The sequence below is a fragment of the Gymnodraco acuticeps genome, unplaced genomic scaffold, assembly GCF_902827175.1.
Source record: "Gymnodraco acuticeps unplaced genomic scaffold, fGymAcu1.1, whole genome shotgun sequence".
Lineage (NCBI taxonomy): Eukaryota > Metazoa > Chordata > Actinopteri > Perciformes > Bathydraconidae > Gymnodraco > Gymnodraco acuticeps.
The window spans coordinates 75,032-102,763 of record NW_022992308.1 but is presented as its reverse complement, the minus strand read 5'-3'; the positions used below and the strand labels follow the sequence as shown (position 1 = coordinate 102,763).

At 41.8% G+C, this 27,732-nt stretch overlaps 1 protein-coding gene across 10 annotated transcripts in view; it reads left to right on the top strand.

Moving 5' to 3' along the window:
- diaph2 (diaphanous-related formin 2) overlaps positions 1 to 27,127 on the top strand; it is a 402,550-nt gene extending 375,423 nt beyond the window's left edge. For all 10 annotated transcript variants that reach the window (XM_034208121.1, XM_034208120.1, XM_034208122.1 and 7 more), the window contains one exon: positions 23,420 to 27,127. In XM_034208121.1, the coding sequence (XP_034064012.1) occupies positions 23,420 to 23,484 (65 nt within the window). In that variant the 3' untranslated portion in view covers positions 23,485 to 27,127. The remainder of the gene's footprint in view (positions 1 to 23,419) is intronic.
- The last annotated feature ends 605 nt before the right edge of the window (positions 27,128 to 27,732 follow it).

The following is a 27,732-nucleotide window of genomic DNA, read 5'->3' as shown; positions in this document are numbered from 1 at the left end:
GGGCCAAATGAGGCCCGTGGGAAATGTTTTAATCGGCCCTCAGCTAATTCAAAAAGTATAATTGAACACGGCCCACAAATTAAACTTGAGCTTTTCTTGTATTGTACTTAAATATATCCGTACACATCTATAACACAGTAGTGTTCATGTGTTAATAAGCACAATTTACAATCAATTTAGTCAGTTACATTTGAAAATATGTTTTAACAAATCTAATAATAAGAAATAAGAAAAATAAGAAATAAGTAATAAGAAAAAAGCCCAATAACTTATATACATAACAAACTTGAAATATACACTTCCTATTTCCTCTTATGATAATTTATCTGGGGCTCCTGTTGTAAGGGATGAGCTGCTAACAAATTAAATGAAACTTTAAAATTAGATGAAGTATCAAGCATAATTTACCTACTTTTGATTGATTTTGATAACGTTTAACTTAACTTATGAGGCAGTATACCTCACCTCTATTGAGCGGCCCGGCCCTTCGAATATTTTTCTGTATGTAGCCCTCATTGAAAAAAGTTTGGACACCCCTGCTTTCAATTCTTACTTAGGAATTACCCCTTGAGATGCACATTTTGTTTTCAAGAGGGTCAGCAACAGCAATTATAAATGCAAGTATCCTAATACTGTCATAGCGATGTTGCCAGGATTCATGGCCACAGACCGAGTGCATGCTTCTTGGCTTTAACACAACTTCAAGAGTAGGTCACAGTTTCTCACAAATAACTAAATACAGTACCTGCTCTTTTTAGGTCACTTCATTTGCATGGGGGTGGTGCTTTTGGGGGGAAGGTTATTATAAGGCATTCTTGATTCAGATGCAAATGGGACAGTTATCAGCAGCCAGGACCTGATGAATAATGGGATGTACAAAACGCACGGCCCTGCATAAGGAAATGAAAGCGCGCCTCTTTTCTGCTCCACTGATTTCATTATAGACACTATTATTGGCTTAGAATGGCAACATCTATTATCTGGAGTCAGAATGTGAACGCTTTTTTTTTCTTTTTTGATGTGGACAGTCTTTTACTACTGTCAAACCTCATCAAATATTGCTGCCCCAGATAGGGCAACAGGCACAATGTGGAGAGAGGGAGCCTCCAGGCAGCGGTCAGATATAGGAACTGTTAATGTCTCGTTAGACTTGAGATGTAGCTCTGCCTTGACGATTTCAAGTAATGTCCCTCACTTTCCTTTTAGTATCAGGTTATCATGCAGCAGCTGTAATAAGGACATTTTGGCTGTTGTTTTCAGTAACTGACAGCTGCTACTGCTTACATCTGAAATGAATTTGACATAAAATGTAAGTGTTATGTGTACTGAATGTAAGGGTGTAAGGTCACACTGCTCCCAGTAGAAACCTATAGGGAAGATGCATTTTTGAGCTGTCTAGAAGTCATTTAATTCCTTTAGACAGCTGAACAACAACGACAAGATACAACATGACATTACATTCACTGTTCAATTCAAATACCCTCTTTCAAGTGCATTGTTGTACCTGACAAACTGAATTGCCTGCAATATAGGGACAAAAAAAGTGAAAAGTAGATCATTTGGAGTGGAGGATCTAAGAATAGAAGAGAGCCTGTGGCAGAGGGCAGAGGGAACAGGAAGGCAGAGGGATCGGCTGTGAATAAGACTCACTGACAATGTGATAACACTGCAACTAACCTCGTGGGATTTGTAATGTGTTTCTTTACCTTAGCTAATACTACCCTCTGACATTCCCACTGAATTCTCATTTATGTTCATAATGTCCTCCTTTTGGAAGGTTTTATTGTGAATGACCGCTAATTATCTGTTTACTGATAGCTTAAGTGTGTACTGCAGTGTTTCAGTTACAGTTTAAGATGTGTGCTACATCACAGAGGTTATTAAAAAGGACAAAGTCAAATGTAATACTATGTGAGACCATATCACCATTACATTTCAAATGATGTTGGTGAAACCGTTTCTTATTGAGCTTGAGGAATATGGAAAAATCAGGAGGGCTTAAATGGTTAGTCTCTCAGAATTCACATTGTGCCACGTTCTCAGTTTGGAAAAATTATGCTTCCAATCAAACTGTTCACATATTTTACCGGATCAGTACAGGCAGAATGTGCTATGTATAATGCTTGTTGCAACCATGAAATTACAAATCCCTAATTTGGATGTTGGTCTGAGGATTCCTAAGAACAGACAAAAGGAAGATATTGGACAGTCTTTGCCTCAGATATCTGAAATGACTGTGGTGCTACCCCAGAAGTATGTGATTACAATACACCTCGAGTCTAATCCCTAAATTACCCCACGACGATCGCTATCTGTCTTGCAAAAATTGAGTAAGCTGGCAAGGTGGCAGAGGAACAAAGTGGATAACAATATCTCTGCCAGCCACAGACACTTTTATCCGAGGGCCCCTGCATGTTGTGAAGTTAAGCAAATTTGTTCTGCTTTCAGTGAAGCACTGTGTAGTTTAGGTACCTTATAAAAGGGTTTAAGACGCCTCTTGCCAACCGGGTTGAAACATTCTTTTCTTCACAAAAATATCTGGTTTTGGTTAGATTATGTCTGTTTCTATTCCTGGGCTTGGTGTGTTGGGGCTCAATTCGCCAGGCCCTTCACCTCTCATAGCTTAGCTTTAATCTGCATTTAACGGAGGCCCAGAAAAGACGTGATTATCACTACGTTTATATTCTCAGAAGTCTTTATTTAATAATGTGTTTTAATGTATTGGACTACTTTCAATGTGTCATCTGGATGACACATTGAAAGTCAGAGGTTAGGTTTTTTTCTTTCCTCTTAAGAGGATAAACAAATAATCTGAGAGTATGGGGAGACAGGAGCTAATTTTAGTTCCATTTAATTCTGTTGTATTCATCTTTTTTGTTGTCAGGATCTTAATAGGGGACCCACAAAGGGGCTCAATTAATTGATCTGTTTTTATAACTCCAACAAGCAATTAATGTAGCGGTGCATGTTTACTGTATATTGGAATTTCATTCCCCATGACAGATATGCCTCTTTTCTATTTGTTAAGAAATGTGGAGCTTTTAGTAGATTAATTACTGTGGTTGTTATAGCCGTGTTCTCCTCACTTCCCCTTTCGTTTACTGTCATATTTCAAAAACCTTCAGGCACCTTCTCCCCAGCACACACACACAGACACACACCATCCCCTCTCCTCTGGTCTTGTATGTCGTCCAAGTGATTGGATGAATAAGTTGTGCCATCCCATATGGTGGGCTGTCCTGCTGGATCTGATCACAGTAGTGAATGAAGGAGCCCGTGAGTCACCACCGGTTTGTTCTGCCGCACTTGTTACGCTCTGCTGTCGCACACTTCCCTCTCTCCCTCCGTCCATCCTGCCAGCCAACAGACGCCGTGCCTTTTAAACTCTCTCGCCCTGTCGTTCACTGTCTCCCTCTCTCATGCACATCATAACTGCAATCTACTGCATGCCCCCTTGTGCTCCTTTGTCACACTCTCTCTCCCTTTCCCACCCTTTATTTTATTTCCCTCTATCTCCCTAGATGAAACAAAGTCTGTGCCCTAGTCTCTGACAGCCTAAACGTCAGAATGTTCCCCAAGCTCTGCACTTCCTTCACAGTCAGCGCTAACATCATTGTCATTTATAAACATTTTATGCCAGCTCTGCAGGGTAATGGCTAATTTCTCCCACCCGACTCTTCATTAAAAGTTGATTTTATGTCAAAATGTATCCCAATCAAATTAGCTGCAGCTTCTTGGACAACTTTGGTTTACCTCGACATGTGTCTAAGTTGCTCACTCAGATGCATCCATGGTTATATTTTTAATCAGTAAAGATGTTCATGTATTTGCTTGAAAAGAGCTAGCTTGATTTAATTAAACATTATGCGGTTAAATAAGCGATAAAGCACGAATTTAAGAAAGTAATAGACATATTGATGCGATGACTTTTACAACATATTATGGCATTTTACCTGTTTCAGGATACCTCAGAGGTCCTTATTGGGACCAACAACTGCCACGAGAAAAATAAAACAGTAGTTAGAGTTTAATTAAAAGAGAAGATAAATAAAAGGTTTTAAAGAGATATTATGAGTGTAGCTTTATTATATCATTGTCTTAAGTGTTGCCCATGAGGTCTTATTTAAATTGACTATTGACAAGGGCAAAAGCAAACTTCTAAAGTTAAAAAAGTTAGAAGTCAAGTAAGGCACTGCATTGCTGCTTGGACTTTAGACTCTCTGACAGGCATTAATCACTGTATGTCCATGTCTTCCCATGTGTGAGTCAACCAAACTCTATTTGATTTGCTCAAATGCAGCTTTACACAAAATGGCACATATGCACACAAACAAACTTCTATTGCCAGGTGGAAATGATTGATGGACAATAGATCACCACAGGAACACCATGAGATTGAGATTTATCAATTTGGGTGCAGGCTGTTTGTGATGGTCAGCTACAGGAGGCCACACTCTCCCTACTTTGATGCTTCTTGTGTTGTTCAATATTAGAGTAATCGATTCATATCCAACAGGTTCATTACTTCACACATGCTTGCTCATATGAGCGCTGGGAGTAAAAATAGCCCATTGTTTAAGATTTAGGACTGTTCACTACTGTTTCCCAATAACATAAAAAAAACCTTTTCATGTTGGGCAATTTCTTCTCTTATTTCATGCCTTCCACCCTTCCTCCTCTTCCCCATAACATTCTCTAGTGTCTTTTGTCTTCAGTATTATTTTTCTAAAAAGAAAAATCAATACCCTCCCTTTCTCAGCCGTGAGAAAGTAAACACTCACAATAAGTCTAGAGTAGTATTTTCTGTTCAGATTCCAAGGTTTCTTTTTTCAATCTGAAAGTATAGTGTTCACATGCTCTTTATCTAATTATGTACTTTTGTCATGTTGCCACAAATAAATCGCTGTGTGCTGTAGTGGTTGATATCAGGAGCATATCATCGCCGTGAAAGACTGCACTGGTGATAGTGTTAGCCGTGTCTAAAGTACTGCTCTCTTAGGTGCTGCCTGCTTTGCCATCATTAGCACGGCCATGGTGAAGGAAGTGTGCTGAGGCCCTGGCAGGAGATCAGCTGAGTGTTCCTCAGGCTGGCCGGGTCATCAGGAAGTGTAGTTTGCTTCCTCCACACAAACACTCTCCACCCACTAGGTCTCCATTGAGACCTAGCTGCAGGCTGCAGAAAAGCTGGAGATTAGGTATGTGCTTTTGTGGCCATGTACTCTGACTATCACTGTGAGGACCAAATATCTGTATTATGATGGCAAGGGTGGGGAACATGTTTGCTTAGTTTTAACTCCTACCAAGTAAATGTGGGTTATTTCTGTAGACGATGTTAGTTAAAGAGCAATATTAGATTAGTGGTATTGTATATGGAAGATCTGAATATATGAATTAACTTTGGTCCTCACAGACATGGACATGTGTGAGGGAGGGAGAGAGCGAGGAGGAAGTTATAAGTCCAAAATCTCGCCTAGGGCCTCAAATGCCAGGCCTGGAGGCAGTGAGCAATCATTCTAGTTGGACAGCTGCCTCTTCTATCAAGTAACTCAACCTTTCATGAAGCTATAGCGATCCACTCTACGTGTTGTCTGTTACACCATCATATAAGATAAGATAAGATGAACCTTTATTAATCCCCGATGGGAAATTCAGTTGTACAAAGCAGCAACAGGGTAAGCGTGAAAAAAAACAGTACAGCAAAGATTCACACAGATCAATAAAATCTAAAATAAATAATAAATAACATAAAATCAAGGAAATAATGATAATAATAATAAAAGACTATGAAAATAGGAAATGAATAAAAATAAGAGTAAAATAACTGTCAGCATATATACATATTTGGTCATCATCTAAGTTATAAAGTGCGGAATAAGTTAAAGTGACAAGTTAACATGGGTTGTGGAAACAGTGTATATTTATGACCAGTGATTTAATTTGATTTATTTTTCATATTTAACCCCTTATTGTGCAGCCTGATGGCTACAGGCACAAAGGACTGTCCGAGGCGCTTGGTGTGTTGTTGTGGAGGGATGAGTCTGTGGCTGAACGTGCTCCTCATCTTCACTAGCTCTGCGTGGAGTGGGTGGGAGGGGTTCTCTAGGATGCTGTCGAGCTTCCTCCTCGTCCTCCCCTCTGCCACCTCCTCCAGATTGTCCAGTTGTACTCCCACTACAGAGCTAGCCTTCCTCACGAGCTTGTTCAGCCTGCCAGTGTCCCTAGTGTTTGTGTTTCCACCCCAGCACACCACGGCAAAGAAGAGCACACTGGCTACCACAGACTGGTAGAACATCTGCAGCAGCCTCGTGCACACGTTGAATGACCTGAGCCTCCTCAGGAAGAACAGCTTGCTCTGTCCCTTCCTGAGAGATCGGTGTTGTCTGACCAGTCCAGTTTATGGTTTAAGTGCACTCCCAGGAACTTGTAGCTGTTCACCACCTCCACATCCTCCCCCCTGAAGGTGATGGGGGTCAGAGGCCTCTTGCTGCTCCGCCTGAAGTCCACCACCAGCTCCTTAGTCTTGCTGATGTTGAGCTGGAGGTGATTGTTGTCACACCAGCCTACGAAGTTCTTAACCAGGGCCCTGTACTCCTCCTCATCGTCATCTGTGATGCAGCTGACAATGGAGGAGTCGTCAGAGAACTTCTGTAGGTGGCATGAGCCGGAGTTGAAGCGGAAGTCGGAGGTGTAGAGAGTGAACAGAAAAGGTGACAGCACAGTTCCTTGGGGAGCTCCGGTGTTGCTCAGCAGCACATCAGACACGCTGCCCTGCAGTCTGACATACTGAGGTCTGCTGGTGAGGTAGTCTGTGATCCAGGCCACCATGCTGCGATCCACCTGCATCACTGACAGCTTCTCAGCTAGCATTATACTCTGTGATAATGTGACCCCCGCCTATAGCATTACTTGATACGGAGGTAAAGGCTGTGTAAATTGATGCAGTGTTTTATCCACCGCTGCCAGGATGACATTTCAGTCAAGCTCAGCAGAGTTATGAGTGATGACTTTAAGTACATGTGTTTGTGTGCTTAAGTGACAGAGTGTGAAAGATAAAATAAGTAATGGCTCTGTATTTAGTCGATTACAGGGTGGATATGGGAGTGAGCCAGTGCAAATCCATGCAAAGCTACATCAAGAAGAGGGGTTGGAGTGGAGAGGGTTCACCTTGCCAATAACATGACATTTTCCTCCGGCAATAATGCAGGCTTAATGCGGCTCTGAAGAGCATCTGGTGCAAATTGGACATAGTTGTTCCTTAGCATCATTACAGGAATGATAGGCCCTCTGTTCATACCTCTCTCCAGTGTGTGTGTGTGTGTGTGTGTGTGTGTGTGTGTGTGTGTGTGTGTGTGTGTGTGTGTGTGTGTGTGTGTGTGTGTGTGTGTGTGTGTGTGTGTGTGTGTGTGTGTGTGTGTGTGTGTGTGGTGTGTGTGTGTGTGTGTGTGTGTGTGTGTGTGTGTGTGTGTGTGTGTGTGTGTGTGTGTGTGTGTGTGTGTGTGTGCACATTCATCTGACTTTGGTTGTGTCCATATGTATTGTGCATGTGGTACCTGGGTGTGTCATTGGGGGCCACTGAGGAGGAGCATGTTAACCAGAGGAGCAGCCGGCCCACCAGATGTTGCTATTCCCACCAGGCTTGTCACAAGTGGAGTGGACCTTTCCTTCTCTCCCTGCAGTACACACAAACACACACACACACACACACAGAGGATTTCTTCAGCCGACTATACATAGTACATGCACAGAAACAGAATGCTGTTGCCACTGTAGATTTGCATACAATAAGGATCTTGTTCAGAGGATGCTGAAGTGAAAGACATCTAAACCAACCTGGCCTTACAGATAAAGCTTTTTTCTTTCCTCCAACAGTAATTTAGACGGGGTCCTTAGAAAATCTAAAGCTTCTCTTCACAGCATGCAGGTGTATATTGGAAATGGGTTTGACTCAGTGTTTTCAAAGTCAGAAGCATTCTTCATAAACCCACGGTATGTAATCGAGTGCATTGCATTTTCAGTGATAAACTGACAAACAGATGAGCCTTTTTGACCACCAACGCCAGTTCCCTGTGCCATTTCCCAATGCCACTGGTTTGTTTGCTCCCCTGCGCGTAGTGTAGTGGGCTCATTCTCATCTTCATATACCATGGTTGGGTGCCTTTCATGGTGCCATAAACATAGGTAGAGGATGTAGCCATTTGGAAATGTCATGAGAAAGGTCGGGACCATCATTGCGGCCCAGTTCAACAGGCTGATTTATGAGGTTCTAGCATGAAATATAGAAAGGGGCTAGTAGAACAAGCAGGCGCCTCTAGGCACCCCAAAGGTCACCTAACTTTATTTCAATTAGCCCTAGGGGAGGCCAGACAAATATGTCTCTGTCGGAAAGAGTGTTGAGGAAATGGATTTACTTGTAATGACATTGTGATTGTGGGGATTTAGATAAGGCTGATCAGTTGAAAGAGGTGTATATGTTAGTAGAGTACTGATTGACAAGTTCAGGAAAGAGATGCCGAATGAAAAATGTTTTACTTATTTCCACACAACAGCACAATTGCCATCTATTGTTTATTATTTACAGAAGGAAAAAAATGCAAGTCTCAGTGCTTCCTCCACTCTCCATCAATCACACTGAATTGTGCCTGCACTGAATCCCATCAATTACTGCTTTCTGTTTGACACACGGAACACCAATTTTGATTAGCCAACAATTCTCTGGAAATAGCAGCATTGTAAAAAGTAAACGACTTGACATTTTAAATATTTAAGTCAAGTTTACCACCAAACTGCCTTCAACCCACCTCCCCATCACTACAGTATGTGTCACAAGCACACAAAACGCTTCGATTAGTCACAAATTGCCAGCAAATGATGGAAAAATAACAGGGTCCCACTCTTCCTTTGATTCAGGATTTTTTTTGTATCCCTTCTTTGTTTACCCATGCTGTTTAGTAGCCGCTCTTCTGGAATCCCAATTGATAACTGTCTGACATTAAGGAGCCCAGAGGGGGTTTTGAGATTTGCAGTTTGTGGTCGTACACGGTTTGAATGTGTTAAAATATATGGCATTCTATGCATATCTAGGTAGATGGTTTTGTGTGTGATTCGTCTCAAATGAGGTTGTGTCTTCATATATGCCAGCGAGATACCAGGTGTGTTTGTGTGTGTGTGTGTGTGTGTGTGTGTGTGTGTGTGTGTGTGTGTGTGTGTGTGTGTGTGTGTGTGTGTGTGTGTGTGTGTGTGTGTGTGTGTGTGTGTGTGTGTGTGTGTGTGTCTCTCTCTTTGTAGGCTACGTGTTGGTGTGTGTGTGTGTGTGTGTGTGTGTGTCTCTCTTTGTAGGCTACATGTTGGTGTGTGTGTGTGTGTGTGTGTGTGTGTGTGTGTGTGTGTGTGTGTGTGTGTCTCTCTTTGTAGGCTACGTGTTGGTGTGTGTGTGTGTGTGTGTGTGTGTGTGTGTGTGTGTGTGTGTCTCTCTTTGTAGGCTACGTGTTGGTGTGTGTGTGTGTGTGTGTGTGTTGTGTGTGTGTGTGTGTGTGTGTGTGTGTGTGTGTGTGTGTGTGTGTGTGTGTGTGTGTGTGTGTGTGTGTGTGTGTGTGTGTGTGTGTGTGTGTGTGTGTGTGTGTGTGTGGATCTGTCGGTCTGGTTTTGGTGCACGTCTGTTTTTGTCTAGGCATGTGGTTGTGTGTCTTGTGAGGGTGATGTGGCATGGAGGTCACTTCTGTCAGATCCAACGACCAGGCCCATGCTGTGATGTGAAGGGCACTGTCAAGAGACAACCACGAGGCAGCACAGGTACAGCTGGCCTCAGTGCTCTTTTTCCTCGATGGTAGAGACGCACGCACGCACACACACACACACACACACACACACACACACACACACACACACACACACACACACACACACACAGAGAGAGACATAGGCAGGGAAAAACAGACAAACCATCTATGCGTTTTGTAAACTGACACACAGTAATGGGAAATCCCCCCAGGGAGAAAACTCTAGGATTGTACAGGATTTTTAAAGCAAATGTTACCGCCTACTTGTTCATCTGTTTGCTGGTGGCTAGCTATGTGACACTTTGTGTAAATGGGAAGATAGAAACTCATACAGAGCCACCTAGGGAGCTGTGGAAGAGTTTGGGTGGAAAACAACAATAACCTGTGGGTGGATAGGAATTTCATCTAGAAGACAGATAATGTTAGTTTGAACGGATTACTACCTCTTTCGAGTCCAGTTGTGAAATTAAGACTTTATATAGATAGTACGAAAATCCAATCAAACTTCATAATAAAAATGACTGGAAAGTAGAGATACACACAATAAAGTGACACTTTCCCCACATCAGTGCTCAGAGTTCATTTAAGGAACGTGATTTGGATAGCATGCTTTCCCTACTCACATTTCAGAAAGTCTTCAGGAGTACACTATGTAGTCTAAGTTGAATCGGCTTGTTTAAATGTGGGAAAAAATTATTAAGAAAGTCACGAAGAGATTCATTTAGTGGAACGCGGGAGGAAGGGTGAACAGTAAATGCAGCCGGCATATAATACAGGTACAGCAGAATATCTAATGTATTTTTGTATTCAAACTTTTTGGCTCTTTAGAAGGTTGTTCTGAAAACATTCCTGTGAAATGTTGTGATTTGTTTGCAAGTTGTTACAAAAACACCCAGATGTTTTGAACTGGACAGAAATATAACATAGGGTTAACCACAGAAGACTGTTTGTGTGTGTCTGTGTTCTGACCGCTGTGGCGTGTGTCTACAAATCTATCTCTCTCTTCACGTTGCTGTCAGTCTCCTTCTGTGGATGTTCTCAGGCTGTACCCCTCCAGTGTACACTATGTCCACACTGCGGGAGAGCAGCTCTGAAACTTTAATGCTAATTGATCCCAGTGAAGAAGCGTGGACACAGGTGTGTTGCCGCAGGCCCTGGCTCTGACATGGATGCCAAGGGATTCTGGGTAACCGAGGGGCTTATAGGGCCAGAGCAGAAAGTGCCACCAGCCGGGGCACAAGTGACCCAGTTCTTTTCTAATCAGCACAGGTTTGATGTGCACTGTGAGTGTGTGTGTGTGTGTGTGCACAAAAACAGGCAGACAGGCAGACAAAAGTATAATGGGCTTTTTTAGCCAAATAGTACCAGAAAGTTAAAGGCCCCAAGAAACTAATGCGATGAATATGTCTGCATTTCAATTTCACCTTCAGAAATATTAAGCTCATTAGACCCATAGACTGATTAGACCTAATAAAACCACTTCCTTTGAAACATAATTTTGCAAATGTTAACAAACATTTTTTATATAATTACAAATGGAAGGTTTGTCTGGCTTAAATGCAGGTAAAATCCTAAAAGGAAAGCTCCTGCGGTGAAAAGGAAACCATACGATACGCTGACGCTCGAGTGTGTGTATGAGCGAAGATCGTATAATGTATGTGTGTTAGTTTTTGAACAAGTATGTGTGAGCATTTGAGCCCAAGGAAAACCCACGACTAAATCAGACTCAAGCTGCTGTGTAACTCTCAGATGTATGCTCTAAGTTTGCAGATTGTGTGGGAGTGGGTGGGCGGTTGCATGTATCTGCTTGCGCGTGTGTTGGTCTTGATAGAGAAGAGACTTTACACTGCCAAGACGCAGGTGTGCGGATTAGGTGTGATCCCTTTTCATATTCTCAGTTGTATATCTTATTTGATGGCTTTTCTGCCATGTAAATCTTATCAAAAACGAGCTAACAATAGCACCACGTTGACAGACGCCCAAGCATCTGGCAAGCCAACGCTCTGAATGTTCAAACTGCTGTGAATAACCTTTCTCCAGGAGAGTAAATAACTGGGAAGTAAACTCAAGAAGTTTGCGTGTAAGTGTTTGTGTATTTGTGTGTGAACGAGATGAGGGAGAAAGGGAAAGAAAGAGCATGTTGATAGCCTCATAAATCATGAAAGAGATAGTGCTGTATCTTAACCAGTGTTGAGCCAGGTGATGGCATGATGATGATCTGAATGCGACTCAGCGTCTCCTATTTCAGCTACCTCCGTTAACTTTGTTCCCCCTCTCTGTGCAAAGAAGAGAAAGATAGAAAGAGGGAGAGAGGAGAGGAATAACTTTGGCCGGTACAGGGCCCATTAAAGTGTGATGAGTGGCCTCAGCTGTGTACAGCACTTTATTCAGGAACAATCACTTATTTATAGGTGTTGGAATTGTGTTGTTTGCTTGTTTTATTGAAAACCTTGTGGGTAAAGTGGCGGCAGGCCGCCTGGCATGTGAGCGCCACATCTCTTGAGGGCATCCCTGCAGAAAAATCTTCCTCCTTGATGAATAAGTGAAGGGGACAGATACATTTTTCATTCACACAGAATCCATTGTCGCCTGAGAGATGTCTGGTCTGTGGGTGTGTAGTCAACCTGCAGGCAGTTAAAAAGAAACATAACCTCCCTTCGACACACATGCACAAACACACATGCATATAAGTACATAATGTATATTCAAAAATCTCACATAAATGTAGAAGCACACAACCTCCAATTGAGCTGTGGACAGCGCTGAGCTCTGATAGACAGTGACTGTCAGATGTTGTTAAGGAAGATGGATTAATTAGAGTTTACTCTGCCACATGAAGTCAGGTTATCAGTCAAAGCACTGACACATCCACAACCCAGAAAAAAGGTGATAAATGGCTATGTTTCTCTTAAAGCTTTTGTTAAGTCTAAAAAATAAATACATTTACAAAAAAAAAAAAAAATTTATATATTAAAAAACTAAACAAAAAAACTGACATGGTTTCATTAAATGATGGGGAATTTAATGAAAAATATTCAAATTAATATTCAAATAAAATAACAAGAAGAAACGTTAAATTGCTGTGTTCTGCGTCTACCACTTCTACTTTACGTCTTGTACACAGAAACCAGCGTTGACAGTCACAAGGGCAATGCACAAGCAGAAACATGAAGGTAGCAAAGTGTAGCGCATCACAGGAAGGGTTGTGGTGTTTTGTGTACATGAGGGAGCATCTCTCTGTATAAATGATTTATTTTAAAAGAGAAAGTGAAAAGTCTTTCTGGAAGAACACCCACCCAGCGCTCCCCCCCATGTGAACAGAAGGGAGCATCTTCACATGGCCAAATGGGTCTGATGGTGATGGCATGGAGGAGAGAGCAGGGCTGCTCGCTTGCACAGCCTTATGATCTCCACCACCACTCTCACTGCACGCTGGGGCACATCAAAAAGTGAATTAATAAATAAATAACACACAACACCATGTTTTATTAACTTTGGTAAGGCATCAGTGGTGAGAGGTCTCAGAGAATCCTGAGATTGGATGGCGGCTTGTATTGTTGTGGGGAAACTTGTAGCAGCTGTCTAACCAGTTGCAGATTATTCTATGAAGTCATGCAACTGGACAAACGAACTGAGCAATGACAAAAAAATAGTAGTATATTTCTCACTGATCTCAGTCAGTCAGATGTAAATGGATAAAGATCAGTGTGTGTTACAGTAGAGCATGTGCATGAGAAATGAAATAGTTATTTATTAATGTGATATGATGCACAACAGCAACTCACGGCTGCACTGCTGTAGGAGTGTGTATTAATACTTATTCATGTGCACTCTTTTAGTTATTTGAAAAGTATGTCATAAACACATTGCCATATTATTTAACAAAAAAATACAGAAGTTATTTTTGATTTGTCTGTAAAATGCCAGAACATATGACAATGTTTTAGAGTTCTAATAGCTCAAACTGACATTTAATAATTGCACATTTTTTCAGAGCGAGAATCTGAGACAGTCCAGATAATTAATTTAAAATGATTTCAATGTATATGAAACAGAGCTAGCAAATCTAAATTGTGAAGCTGGAACAATCAAATGTTGTCTCAACAAACTCAGTGGATTATATTTAAAACTGCTGATAGTTAATGTTTTGATTTTCATCAACTTACATTTCAACACTTCCATACAGTGCAATGGTAAGAGGAAGAATACTTTTAAAAAGAGTGATGGACAGTGCTCCCCTTCCTCGTGGACTTTGATTGACACATGTTCTGCACACTCTTCGTCAAACAGCCACCTCAGGTTACTTATCTTCTTTACCTACAATGAGGTTTGACAGAAATCCAGGACATTTCCTAGGGATTGGGCTTCAGCTAGATGTGTGTTTACAGTGAGGAAGTTGTACTGCTTTCGTTACATGGCACAAACAGATGTTTGTTTCCATAAACCCCTTCTTGGAGTGAACGCTAGATGTTTTTATAGCCTGGCTTATTTTATACGTTTTAATACTGCCAGCATGATGCTGAGATTCCACACCAGATTGGTGTGTGCGTGACCGTGAGTGTGTGCACTTTGACTTAGAAAGTCTGTTTGTGTGTGTTTGTGTGTAATTGTGCACTCGTGCTGCCAAATGTATTTGTTTTTTTGCGAGTGTGTCTGAGCATTATGCACCTGTGTGTGTGTGTGTGTGTGTGTGTGTGTGTGTGTGTGTGTGTGTGTGTGTGTGTGTGTGTGTGTGTGTGTGTGTGTGTGTGTGTGTGTGTGTGTGTGTGTGTGTGTGTGTGTGTGTGTGTGTGTGTGTGTGTGTGTGTGTGTTTGTTTGTGTATGTCATCTCGAGCGCACTGTGAAGGTGTCATTGTGCAGCCTAGGCCCTGTAAGCTGTCAGACAGTGAGAGATGCTGCACCTCTAAAGGGCATGCTTTCTGGGCCTTTCCTGTCTATTATAAGCCCTGCAACACTCATCAAGGCTGTTGAAGCACCCCCATGTCCCTCAAGCAGCCACAGAGAAAAGCCACCTTTCTAACTAGGAGAGCCCTTGCCTCTAAACTTCACATACCCTTGTCTTCCATTTTGACATGATAAACGCAAGCAGCAGTAATGAGGCGTCCGTTTGTCAGGGAATCCATTTTGTTTTTCTCAAATCTGAGTAGAAGCAAAGAATTCTAGTCCTTCTCCATTTTGAAACACCTGGAGCCGACTCCTTTAAGCTACAGCTCCTTGCCAATGCAAGAGGTGAACACCTCTCTGCATCCATACATCACCTAGTGATTCACAAACTGTAATTTAGACTGATAGGAAAAGATCAATTTCACAAAACCCCATTTTGATATCACTCAGAAGTGCTGACACCAAAAGTGGTGCTAGCATACAGTGAAGATGGACTGCGCTAAGACAGCTAGCCAAAGATTGAGATGTGTCGCTATCTCGCCATCTGTAACAGTCATGCCTGGTGTCGTCAGAAGCAGATTGCCTCGATACCAGCGACATCAAATCTCCAGTTTGCTAGGCAAATAGAATAACACAATCGATCGATCTTGCCCCACCTTCCCGTGTATCAACACAATCCATCTGTGTTCATCAGACTATCTGGCTTTCTATCTTCTGTTGTCTGCAGGCGGGCATTCTTTTATTTTCTTCTTTTATTTTCTTCCTTCCTCCTCCCACATTTGTTTTGTGATCCATCAGCCTGTTTACCTTATCATGCTGCCAAACCATCCATTTACGCTCCCATCTGTCTGTCAAACTATATCTTAGCTTCCATTTGTCTAACTATCTCTCTGTTTACTCATTCACCTGTCAATCATGCGGCTTGCCTTGGCTGCTTCAGGTTCCAGTCGCCCGTCTGCCTGATGCGGTATCTGACCTCGTCAGCTCAGAGGACCGTTGATGTAGAATAATTAGATTCCTATCACTTAATCTGAAGTTTTACACTGTATTAACTACAGCACAATGTAATTATAGTAACAGAGGTATATCAGTTTCAGGGGTGACATGAGGCTAAATATATGGATAGATGTTATAAATTATGAATGGGTAGGTTGACCTATTTTGACACATGACATTTTAACTTGGAATTTATTTGAGTTAAGATGTAAAATATAAAAATGTAGGCTGTATTTTCACATGTTTTACAGAACACTATCTGTGATCTAGATCGCTCCCTCAACATAATCCAAACGGAAGCAGGTCAGCGCTTTGGCTCGGTCCAGTTCAGATCAAGCCTCAGTGGAGCGAGCCAGACGCTGATGTCCGTGTAGTCAGGGGGTCTGGCCCCCCACAGAGGCCCAATCAGTCTTATAGGGTCAGTGACTGGACCCCCCAGGCACCAGAGTGCCACGGCCTGATGGATTACTTTCTCTCCTGGCTCGGGCCTGTGAAGCGCAGGCCTCGGCTTCAGCCCCATCTGTGCTCTCCATGGCTCCTGCATGCCTTGTGTTCAAAGTCTCAGGCTGCTGGTGAAGCCCCAAATCAAAGCTTCAGTCTAGTGTACACATTCTAAAACTGCCGAAACACTCCATGCAAAGAGTGGATAGGAGCAAATAAAGGCTTTAATTAGAATTGCATATATAATTATTTATTAGAGACATCATCTGCAATTAGTAGTTCGTCATATTGGAAGTATTATTTCCGATTATCAAATGTGAAATGTTGATGCTTATATTGTAACATATATTTTTAGGGGGGGTTTTCATTGCTGATGGAACAACACAAGACAGTTGTACAGTTTTAACAGAGAACACAATTTAATTGTAATAACACAATTTAATTGTAATAACAAAAAAAATGGTTTCATTGATTTTTTAAATCTTGCTGCCTTAGGGTTGATTAAATGCAGTATTAGTGCTCCTGCTCTCTGTAAAGCACATGATGTGCTGCACATCCTAATACCACAAAAGTAAGGAGATAATGTCAAAGTGAAAAGAAAACTCTAACATCAGGCAGTTTTAAGGATTTTACTCTTGGGAATATTTGTTTTCTTCCATGGTTATACTTAGCTTTAAGTCTGCCTTCTGAAACTTGACTGCTGAGAGGACAATCATGAATGTGAGTTTTACCTCAGGCACTGATCGATCGAAGAGTTTTCATATAACTGTTCATTGTGTGTGCCTCCGCTGCATTCCCGAATGCAAAGAGGCATTGTTCCGTGACTGAGGAATCAGGTCCAGCAGAGATATTTTCAGGAAGATTTCTGAACCTGAGGGCCCGTCAAGGAATCCGTGCTACCTTAAATCTTTCAGGCTTGTTGTTTTCAATCAAAAACCTAACAAATGTGAGCCGAGCTTCAAAGAATATGATAGATTTTCTTAAAAGTGCTTAAAGTGCATGTGTTTACCTGCACAAAAACACGCAAATCTCTTTTCTACTCTCCTGCTGGGTTGTCCCTGGTTCAGACCTGTCAAAGCTTACCTACTGAGAAGGTAAACTACTACTCTTTCCTCGCATTTGTACATGAACATGCAGTGATTTCCTGCTCTCCTAAAACTTATTTTGTATCAAACATTGCTCTCCAACCAAACTTTTTTAAGCGGGGTTATTAAGGGATAGTGAGATGATATGTTTTTCGCAAGCAGTACAGAGAAATAGGCTCTATGCACCGTACTGTATGTCTGACTAAAAGGACAGATGGGGCTAGTAGAAAAGCACTTTTTGCCACTTTTTGAGTGGTGGTGTACTGCTCAGCTTTTGAGAAGAGAATCTGGGACTTAAATGGAATGGAGGGATAGAGAGTTGTGAGAGGCTGTTAGGGGGAATAATGGCTATATTCACTATCTGGGTCACCGGTATTGCAAAGCATGCACATCACAGTAGCGTCTTAGATAGAGTGGCGATAGAAGCATAGAAAGATTAACCACATCCTTGCGCTGTCAAAAGCCATTGCGTGTGTTATGACCACCCTGCTCTCTGCGAACCTCTCCTCGTTACCACTTATCTCAACAGACTGTCAGTTAAACTCACTTTCTACAAACGCCGTATACAAACTGTCAAGCAGGAACGTGAATTTGTATACAAGCATGCCTAATCTGAATACTACGAGATTTAGTGTCCATTTCAAATTTGCTATCATTGTTTAGATTGCTTCATGTGATTCCTGGGCGTCTAGAAATCACAAGTGGTCGTTTTTTTTGTAAACATGTCAGTAATAAGGGGGATTACAAAGAGAAAAGTAAAGGAGGGCAAAAGAAGAAAATTGAAAACGAGTAAATGTAAGACAGTCTGGCACACAAGGGAGCGAGTGGGAGAATTTCTGTATCTTGCCTCAGCATGTTTATCCAGGCCTGTCTTAGGCATTCCCTCTGTCGTGCTATTCTGATGGCCTCTGCCTGCAACAGCATGCTGAGAAAACACACCAAAACACATCAAGCACCGGATTTCAGCCCCCGCGGTCTCAGATCCCATGACATTTCTACACCTTCCTACTTTAGGTGATACTAAAAAAAAACACTGGCTTCATGTAGTGTAAAGTTGAACTTGGGAGGGAAGTCGTAGAGAACATTTTCTCCATAAACCTCAAAGAAAGGTTTCGCTAGCTAAATATATCGTTGAGCTAACAGTCGTCTTTGAAAGTACCATGTTTATTACCAAGGGAATTTGTGAAAGTCATTCTAGGACATATCGGAAATCAATGGGTGAAAATGTTGCCGAGGCAGGATGTGTGAAACTGGATATATCAATATGGTAAATTAGATAAAACATAGGATTAAAAGTCAGCTCTCCCCAAATTTGAACATATCAGCTTGAATACAGAAAAGCTCTGTGTTCATCCTTTTTGTGAGACAAAGTAAAGTAGTGTTTGTGTGTGTGTCATTTTTGTGCAACACTTATACAATTTGTGTTGCCATTATTAGAGACACAAATGATCTTAAAGGTGAAATCATGAAGGAAAGGTCTGTGGGTTGGGTTCGAATCCTTGTCCGCCGTGAGAAGGGCTCAGCGTATAGTCCATTGGCCTTTGCTTGTTTGTTTGTTGTATTCTTTTTTTGGTAACTTAGAGAAACTCAAACACAGAAAGAATCATATTTTGTTCATAATAAGAAGCTAGTCAACCTTTGTTTTTTTAAGAACCAAGATGTTTCTGTAATTCAAGGCTAACCCTCCCCCACCACCAAAATAAACAACAAGCCTAACCTCCATAGTGCAGTATCCAAGAGAAAGCATGCTTTTAATCCTTTAATCTTCCGCCATGCCTTGGTTTGTATACATTTCAGCTGCTTGTTATAAATCAATGAGTGACTTGTAACATCAGATAGAAAAGGGCCAATGACACTCTTTATTCTCCACCCCCATAGTCCTTCCCGCCTAATTTCTCCCCCAGCTCTCCGCATCTGAACTCACCTTTTCTTCAGTTGCACTATTTCGCCTCCCCTGCTCCTTCGGGGTGATTACTCTTACCGCTGAACGAGAGGCTGTGTTGGCCAAGACTGTAGTTTTGCGATGCCCAGCCAATAACTTTCAGTATAAAGAAATAGCTTCTCTCTTCGCATCCCATTTTTAAACCATATCTTGTTTCTGTGTAGGGAGTTCCATTACTCTGTAGCTTGCAGGCTGGAACAGGGGAAGGGGGAAGGGGGAAGGGAAGTGCACGAGATGAAAAGAGGTGATAGAAGGTTGCGGCTGTTGCTGCAGACGCCCTTTCCTTCAACACAGGAGCAAACACAACATGTTGATGTGCAGTGAGCAGAGATTTAATCACTTTTATTGTGTTTTACCTCATCAAAATATAAAGTGCAGAGCGGCTCGGAGAGAGAATTAGACAAAGGCAATGACATGTCGGAGAAATCATGCCGCTGTTCACTTGTTTAGCACAAAAGACAGCGATTGCATGATATGCACCGATATTCTAAAATAGATGCAGCTCCAGTCATGCCCTATGATGCATCCTGCTCTCCTTCTGCAGCTATTTACACACACGAGGGGTGATTATGTGAGCTTGACCTTGTTATTGTGGCCCTGATGAATGTGAGTACCATGTTTAGATATTGGCCCATGCATGGTCTGTCGCTACCCAGACGATATTTAACTAACATAGCATAATCCCTCCGAAAGTCTTCTTGTTTAGACTGCCCAACGAAAGGCAATTCTTCAAAGTATCCCATGCTGAAAGGCTTTGATAGATGACTGGCAGCTTTTCCTTCCTTTGCGGATCATAGAGCCTCATCATGATGTAATTCCGCGTAATTAGCCAAAGATGACAGTAACACAAAAGTCATTATGATATTTAATCTCTTTTGGGGAATCCACTGGGGAAACTGTGGCTTTATTATAACGTGAAATGACATCTCACTGGAGGCCCCGCAAACAGTCAGGAGAAGGTTGGAGTTGACTACTACTCTGCTCAGCTGTTTAGTAATCTTGGCTTCCTCTCCTCCTCCTCCTCCTCCTATTACTCTTGTCTCAGAGCGTCTCCCTGGTGGCACAGATCATCATGATAAACATGAAGGATATGCTCATGTGTGTTAGAAACAGGGGGGTGTGTATGTGTTTGACTTCCTCAAAGCAGTGCATTGAGCTGTTTTTCTGTGCACCCCTTGAACATTTAAGCAACACTGTATTACCTTGTGTGTGTGTGTGTGTGTGTGTGTGTGTGTGTGTGTGTGTGTGTGTGTGTGTGTGTGTGTGTGTGTGTGTGTGTGTGTGTGTGTGTGTGGTGTGTGTGTGTGTGTGTGTGTGTGTGTGTGTGTGTGTGTGTGTGTGTGTGTGTGTGTGTGTGTGTGTGTGTGTGTGTGTGTGTGTGTGTGTGTGTGTGTGTGTGTGTGTGTGTGTGTGTGTGTGTGACTTCCCCCTCCATCTGCCCACCCTGATGGAAATCCTCGGTGCATTTAGTAACATTTTGAGGAACGCTGCCAGCATTTAATTAAGTTCAACATTTCCCTGCTGAAACATCGCATACCTGATCTTAGGGGCGGTGGTGGCGAAGTCGATAGGGACTTGGCAACTGGAAGGTCACCAGTTCAAGTCCCGGCAAGACCAAGTGCTACCGAGGTGTCCCTGAGCAAGGCACCGTTCCCTACACTGCTCCCCGGGCGCTGTTCAAAATGGCAGCCCACTGCTCCTAACACAGGATGGGTCAAATGCAGAGAAACAATTTCCCCACGAGGGATTAATAAAAAAAAATAAAAAAAGTATATATCATATCATATATCATATCTTTAGTCAATGTCTTCTCCTCTTCCTGTGCTCCTCTGTGTCGCGCCTACTGTAACTCGGAAAGATATTGCCGCTGGGAGAAGCAGGTAAAGAAGCCATCAAAACCGATGCAAGTAGAAAGAGTTGCAATCAGTGCTCCAAATAACCGTAGAGTTAGTCTTTTGTGTGGATCGCTCCCCCTATCCCCCAGCCTCACTTTGTTCCCCTCTCTGTCTGTGTGCTTGAAACGTTCAATTCCGTAGAGGCTAGTAGTAATGTTTCTCTCCCAGTAGAAATGGCTGCTGTTTGTTCAATTGTTGTGATAGATTGATTTGGGTTGGGCAAAGATGGGCTTTTATGCACCTGAAGATAGGAATAGAAAAGTCTTTATGAGAAGCCGATAGCTCGCCGCTCAAGGATCGTCGGATAGGAGATGCATTTTGCTGGAAGTTTTTCTCCCGTTCTGTGAAGTCCTTGACAAAAGCTTTCCCAGGTATTCAGGCAACCCCCAAAAAGGGCTCTTTTCATTTGTTATTCCACAAAAAGCAGCATGCTATACTTATTTCTGCAAGTGGTCGCACTAATGGTATCTATTGTTTTCAGTTTACACAGCACACAAATGGCTGCCTCTTCAAATCAAAAAGCTAACAACAAGTGTGTGAGCTTGTCAAATGGTATCATACATGTCACAATATATGTCTACTTTGGATCAACATCAAGGTTAACTAGAAGTATGCTGCTGTCTTGTAGCGAGCTAAAGGCAAAAATGTAGCCTAGTTAGAGTTTACTGTAACGATAGCTTACATTTGAATAAAGATGAAAAACTGATTTGAAAGGTTGGGTTAATGTATTATGTGTATTTATGTAGAAAAAACTCCACAGTAATTTGTATATATATTTTAGTGTATTGTTCCAGGTTTTATCTTGTTTTTATTTGTCTCCCAATTCATTTATAGTCTTTTATTTAGTCCTCTCGTTGAATAGATGTAGCTCAAGATGATCCCGCATTAGAGTCTGTTTTCTGTCAGCTCTATTTTTCTGTGCTCCTCTGACAGACAGAGGGTTAAAGGCAAGTGATTGCCCAAATATGAGGTTACAGCAATTGGGCTTGCAAATGATTGGCAGGGATGGATAGTGCATGCTCTACTTTTTTCCTTTTCAATGTTGTCCTCATTCTTTTGTGTGTAGTATAAATGCCTGTTTTGAAAGCAGGTTGTGTCCTGTTTACAAAAGCAACCTGTGGATACAGAAGTATACTGTAGCATACAGTAAGTAGTGATGCTGGTGTTGGAAACGCTGCCAGAGCATGTTAGCTTTAACGATTGACAACTGTATATGAATGTGCATTAAACCCAAAGGAGCAGAGAATATAAACCTTTCATCAGTTTGTTTTGTGGGAACATCTCATGATGTCTTTCTTTCGCTCTCTCTGTTCCTCCTCTTCCTCTCTCTCTCCTCCTGTGCACCATCTGCATGGTGCTTTGTGTTCAATCTGAAGGAGGGCTTTCTGTTCTCCACTGTGATGGTGGGAGTGTGTGTGTTTCTCTGTGTGCCTGTAATGTATGTTTGTGTACATGTTCCTAGCCATCAAAGTCACTCTCAGCTCATTACCTGACATGATGGATGGAGCGAGTACTATTAAATAACGCCCAGCCCGGGACGCCTGGCACCCTGCAGCTGGCACTGAGTAATGGGCATCGTGGTGGCGCCGTGTGTGGAAACACCAGGGAGTCCTGTGTGGTGCGCCTGCAGTCATCTCCATGGCTCTGCTTCCTGGTTCTGTCCAACCCCACCTGCCACCTGGCTGCCCGGCGGATGCCGTGGGCATTTCTGGGCAGACATGGCTGGATAGCATGGGAGGTTGTGTTTGTATGACTCTGTCACAGAACTGGCAACTGAGAAAACCCAGAGTGCTATTTGACTAACAGTGGAACATTCACTGCCACAAATCACCAGCAGCAACTTTTATTTTATTCCTTCAATGTATCTGCTTTTTTGGTTGTTATTCAACTACTAAATGTAAGGTTTAGCCAATGTTTAATCTTACGAAGAGTATTTCTGAATAGCACAAACACGTCTTGCCGTCCTTGTTTCTTCCCTGCACCTTTCGTACAGTACATTTAGTCTTTGTACTTGTGTGTTACCCTTTGTTTGGCTGTGTGTGTGCGTGCATGTTTGCACGTGTTCTCCTGTGCAGATGCTTCTGAGGAGTTGAGAGGCTCTTGAGTGGAAGCCTGCATCAGGAGTGGAATGGAGTTACTATGACACACAAGCACCTCAACTCCAGCAGCTTCTTCTGTTTCTCCGTCCTCCCCTGCTGCTCTGCCCTCAATCACCCTGGATTTGCCTCATGTTGTTTTTTCTCTCCTTTATCTGCCTCCCTTAGTGTCTCTATACAGTCTTTCATTACGTTGAGCTCCCGCGCGCCAGTATGGATCAATGTAACAACACTTTCTTGTTCTTTCTCAGTCTCACTCTGTTTCTGATTCTTTGTTGTTTCTTTTTTCTCTTTTCCGAACAGACAACCGGCGTGCAGTCCTGGAAAGGTCTCGCTCACGCCACAATGCAAATCACCCAGCTCGATGATCGCCCACGCCTACCACAAGACGCTAGATAAGTGCCAAAGAGGCCTGCGAGGTGGAGACCTGGAAGACATCTGAAGGAGGGACAGACTGCCCCTCACTGTAGCGCTCAAACACACACACACACACACACACACACACACACACACACACACACACACACACATATAACTCACACATCAACAAACAAGAATGAAACAACAAAAACTGCAGAATCCACACAGAACTGAAGCGTCTACCATACATCACAAACACTTTTAATTATCATGCTCTTCCTCTGATGCCTTACATATTTATTCAACACTTTCTCATCACTCTAAATATGTGTGTCCTATTTAGATTAGGGCTGCTGCGGTTTAAAGAAGGTGCTTTTGCTTGGAATGACATTTTGATTCATGCTAGTTGATTTGATTTGTATTGAAAGGCTTCAGTTCACATAGGTCTTGTCATGAAACATGCAGTGTTTTCAAAAGAGGCAAGGACGACTGAACCATAGTGTACATTTATGGCCCTGACAAACATACCACAAACGGCACACTCAGCAAAGGTGCAGAGGGCCGGCGGTCCTTTAAATGCAAGACGGACATTCAACGCCGTTATCCTGCTGAGGTTCTCTTCAACAGTTCTCTGAACTCTTCACAGAGGACGAATGTGTTTCTTTGTATGTTGTTGTATTTCTGTCCCTAGTAAATGTACAAAAGAAAATCCCACAAAGCCAAGGGAAGCGTTTCCTGTCCGCGCCAATATTTCACAGCATGTGACTCATGGATATCGAAACTGTAATCTCCGTTTTGACAGGACGCATTTTATTTTTAGTTGTGTAATATCTGACCGATGCCTTCGGGGCTGATCTCTGTTCCAAGGTCGCTTTTGCTGTTCACGTGAGAGACTGACACATTTCTAAATGCATATAACTGCCGAGAGGAGCAAAGGTTTCAGTGGGGGGGGGGGGGGGGGTTGAAGGTATAACAACGTTTTAAATGTGATTCTATTTTAATCTGTGTATATGTTTGTGTATATGAGGTCTCTCTCATTAAGACAAATGGGGAAAAAATTGCTCTATTTACAGTAGAATTCCCAGATTTAATTATTTCCCCGCTTTCCAAAAAATAAATAGATCAATAAAAATAAGCTCTGTAGGAAAACAAATGTAAACGTAAACATTGTTTTCAACATGTTTTTACCGCTATGAAGGTGTAATTAACATAAACAGGGATACACAGCTTAAAAGGCTAAATGTATAATGTTTAAGAAATGCAAAATGTTCTTAAAAAAGCATCAGATGTAATGTAAAACAAAGGTTTCAGCATGGACACACACACACACACACCTGATTCTTGGTGTTAATGTGCAGATCAGTTGAAACTCTGCTGTAAGTTTTGTTTCTCCGTAAGGACGCTCTGTCACACCGTTCCTTCACGTGAACTATTTATTCATATATTCATGCCTAGGGCCACCCTGTCCCCTCACTGCCCTAAACTGTAAGCAGATGCTACTAAAAACAACCACTGAATCCACATGGAGAGTGGGCACGAGCAGAATATCGACTAAGGGGCACAGAAGACAAGATGATGCTTGTCTTAGCAAGTGAGTCTCCAACGGCCCTTCAACTCCCCAACACTAATAGCATAAGTGACCCTTTTTACCATAACACAAGTTACTTCAGTCATACCAGAGCTTTGCTTTAAGCTTTGTGTGTGAGCGCCATGCCAGCTCAGTAATCGGACAGGAACCCAGACAAAATAGGATCCAGTGTGCTTGACTCCTGGGCTGAAGAGATGGAGATTTTTCATTTAAACTAATCTGCCGCTGCTGTTTGTGATGTGTCTGTTTCATGATGCCTCCTCTCCCGGCCCGCATGCTTCTAAAAATGCAATTTTACACATCAACTCGGCTCAAGGTGCATCCACAATGCTCTGAGAAGTCTGCATATTTAAGAAGACAATAATTCTCCTGCGAATATAAGGTGAACGCAGTCGCTCGGAGAAAGTATAGAACATGAGGTTTTAAGGGATGCTGCGAGGATAAGGGTTTAAAGGTGTGTTGTGTACAGCGGGGAAGGAGATTATTTCCTTTTTTAATCTCAATTTACCCTCTGTTCTAACACTACCACGGCTTATGTAAAGTATTGAATATCAGATCCCCACCTACACCAATGTCTGCTGTGACGTTTGGTGTTTTTCAACCCTCCGATTGAATACTGTACCCGCCAAAACAACCATGGTTGTCAATTTGACTGACACTTTTTTCTTGATTATGAAATCAAATCAGATTATTTTCACATGTGCCAACTTCTTTTTTTGTTTAGCTTTTGGAAAAACAGAGTTCTCCCCATACGATGACGGAACATTTCTGTTTTTATTTTATTTTCTATATCAAAGGGAGTACAGGTATCTTTTTTGTAAAAGTATGAAAAAGATTGTACAGACTTAAAAAGTTGTATTTTATTTTAACCATTATTTGATGAAAATGTATCCAATTATGAACCGTCATTCAACTAGGACATTTTGATGTGATAGTCATGTGGTATTTCTCATCTCAAACACTCAAAAATATTTAGTTAGATGTAATTTATTTGGACTTTTGTAAAAATGAATTTCCATTGTAGAGTGTGATGAGCTATAGGAGCTACGGTGTTAGCAGTTGTAGAAGTTTCAGATCATCCGTCTTCTCTACAACAGTGTGATGCAACACACAAATGGATTGCAACACTAAAAGTGCAGGTTTGATGCAGTTCAATACATAAAATGGATGGAGAGCATCGGCGGAAAACATGACAGTTGTATTTCTAATGAAAGAAGAATGGTTCATTTATAATAGAAACTTCTACAATGACAACATTCCTCAACATCCCTGTAAGTGATTGAATCATTTCCCCCCCTAATTCCATCATTTAGGATAATCAGAGTTATGTATTAATATAGAAAATAGCAGGAGTGTTTCAGGTCAAAAGAACCTGTATTGTTCCATCATTGTAGTGTGAAAAACAGGCCTATATGTGTTTGTGCCGACCATCCCATGGTATTTTAGCTTGTGACTAATAAACCTGAACCGGTGTTGACTTGTGCTCATGGTGATTATAGGAATGAGGAGGCAGGGGTATGAATTATTGACCATCTGTAAAAGGTGCCATTTTGGTGTCAGTTGGTGGTTTATTTAAAAGCAAAGTTTCAGATCTCACTCAGACTCAGAGACTGTGCACTTTACCTCACAAGAGATTCTGCTCAGGCAGAGGAAGAGTTGTTTGGATACGACATTGCCACTAACAGAGCAAACTATTTGCAAAGTCTTTCTTTTGGTAAACACTTCCAGCTGCCACATATCCAGTTCTTCCCTACTTTGTGAGTGCTTGCTATTGATTTGTGGAAGACCAATTGCGGCTGAAGGAATAAACACCGCTCATAGCTGTTGACAAACCCTGTCCGACCGTGATGTGTAAGCTGCCATATCCCTGCCTACCCTCGTCGTTGTCATTATGTTTTATTGTCTTAAGAAACATTTATATTTGTAACAGTTTAAGCTTATTTGTATCCTTAAGAACATGAATAAATAAAATGGTTATGCACACTGTCCTTCCATAGAACATGTAATGTATCATCATACTAAATAATAACCACTTTGTTATATAAACAGGTTTCTGAAAAATGCTTTGTCTTCTTGGATTTATGTCTTTATGCATTTCCTTATTGACATGTCAGAAGTATTACAGTATTTCTTTATGAACTTTTGTTTTTTCAAGTCTTCAGCTTTTGTTTTAACTCTGATCTTAAATCATACTCAGTTTACTTTGTGGCGGGCAGAAGAAACCTGCCCCATGCTGACTTATGGACAGAGATTACAGAGAGCTCTAGGTGTAAGCACATGATGAACGAGACAGCTCCAATACAAAAGCAGAATATTTGGACCTTGGTGCTCCCAATACTTTATCTTGCACAGTGTCAAAGGGAAAATGCTGCCATGTCCAATGGCAGCTTAGGAAAATTACTTCACAGTCAGAAATAATACATCCAGAAAAGATAGCACTTTTTAAAAAAAATCCTTAACGTTAACATGTCCCCCGTCACTACAAATCTCCTCTGCCCAAGCTGGAGGACACAGAGGGAAAGAGTCATTTGTTTATTATTTCATACTGAATGATTTAATACAATAAACACAGAATGCATCCTATGTACTGTACAACATGAGCCGGATTCTATTACAAGCCATTTGAGTTTATAATAAATAAGAAAACATGGGGCTATATTTAATATAT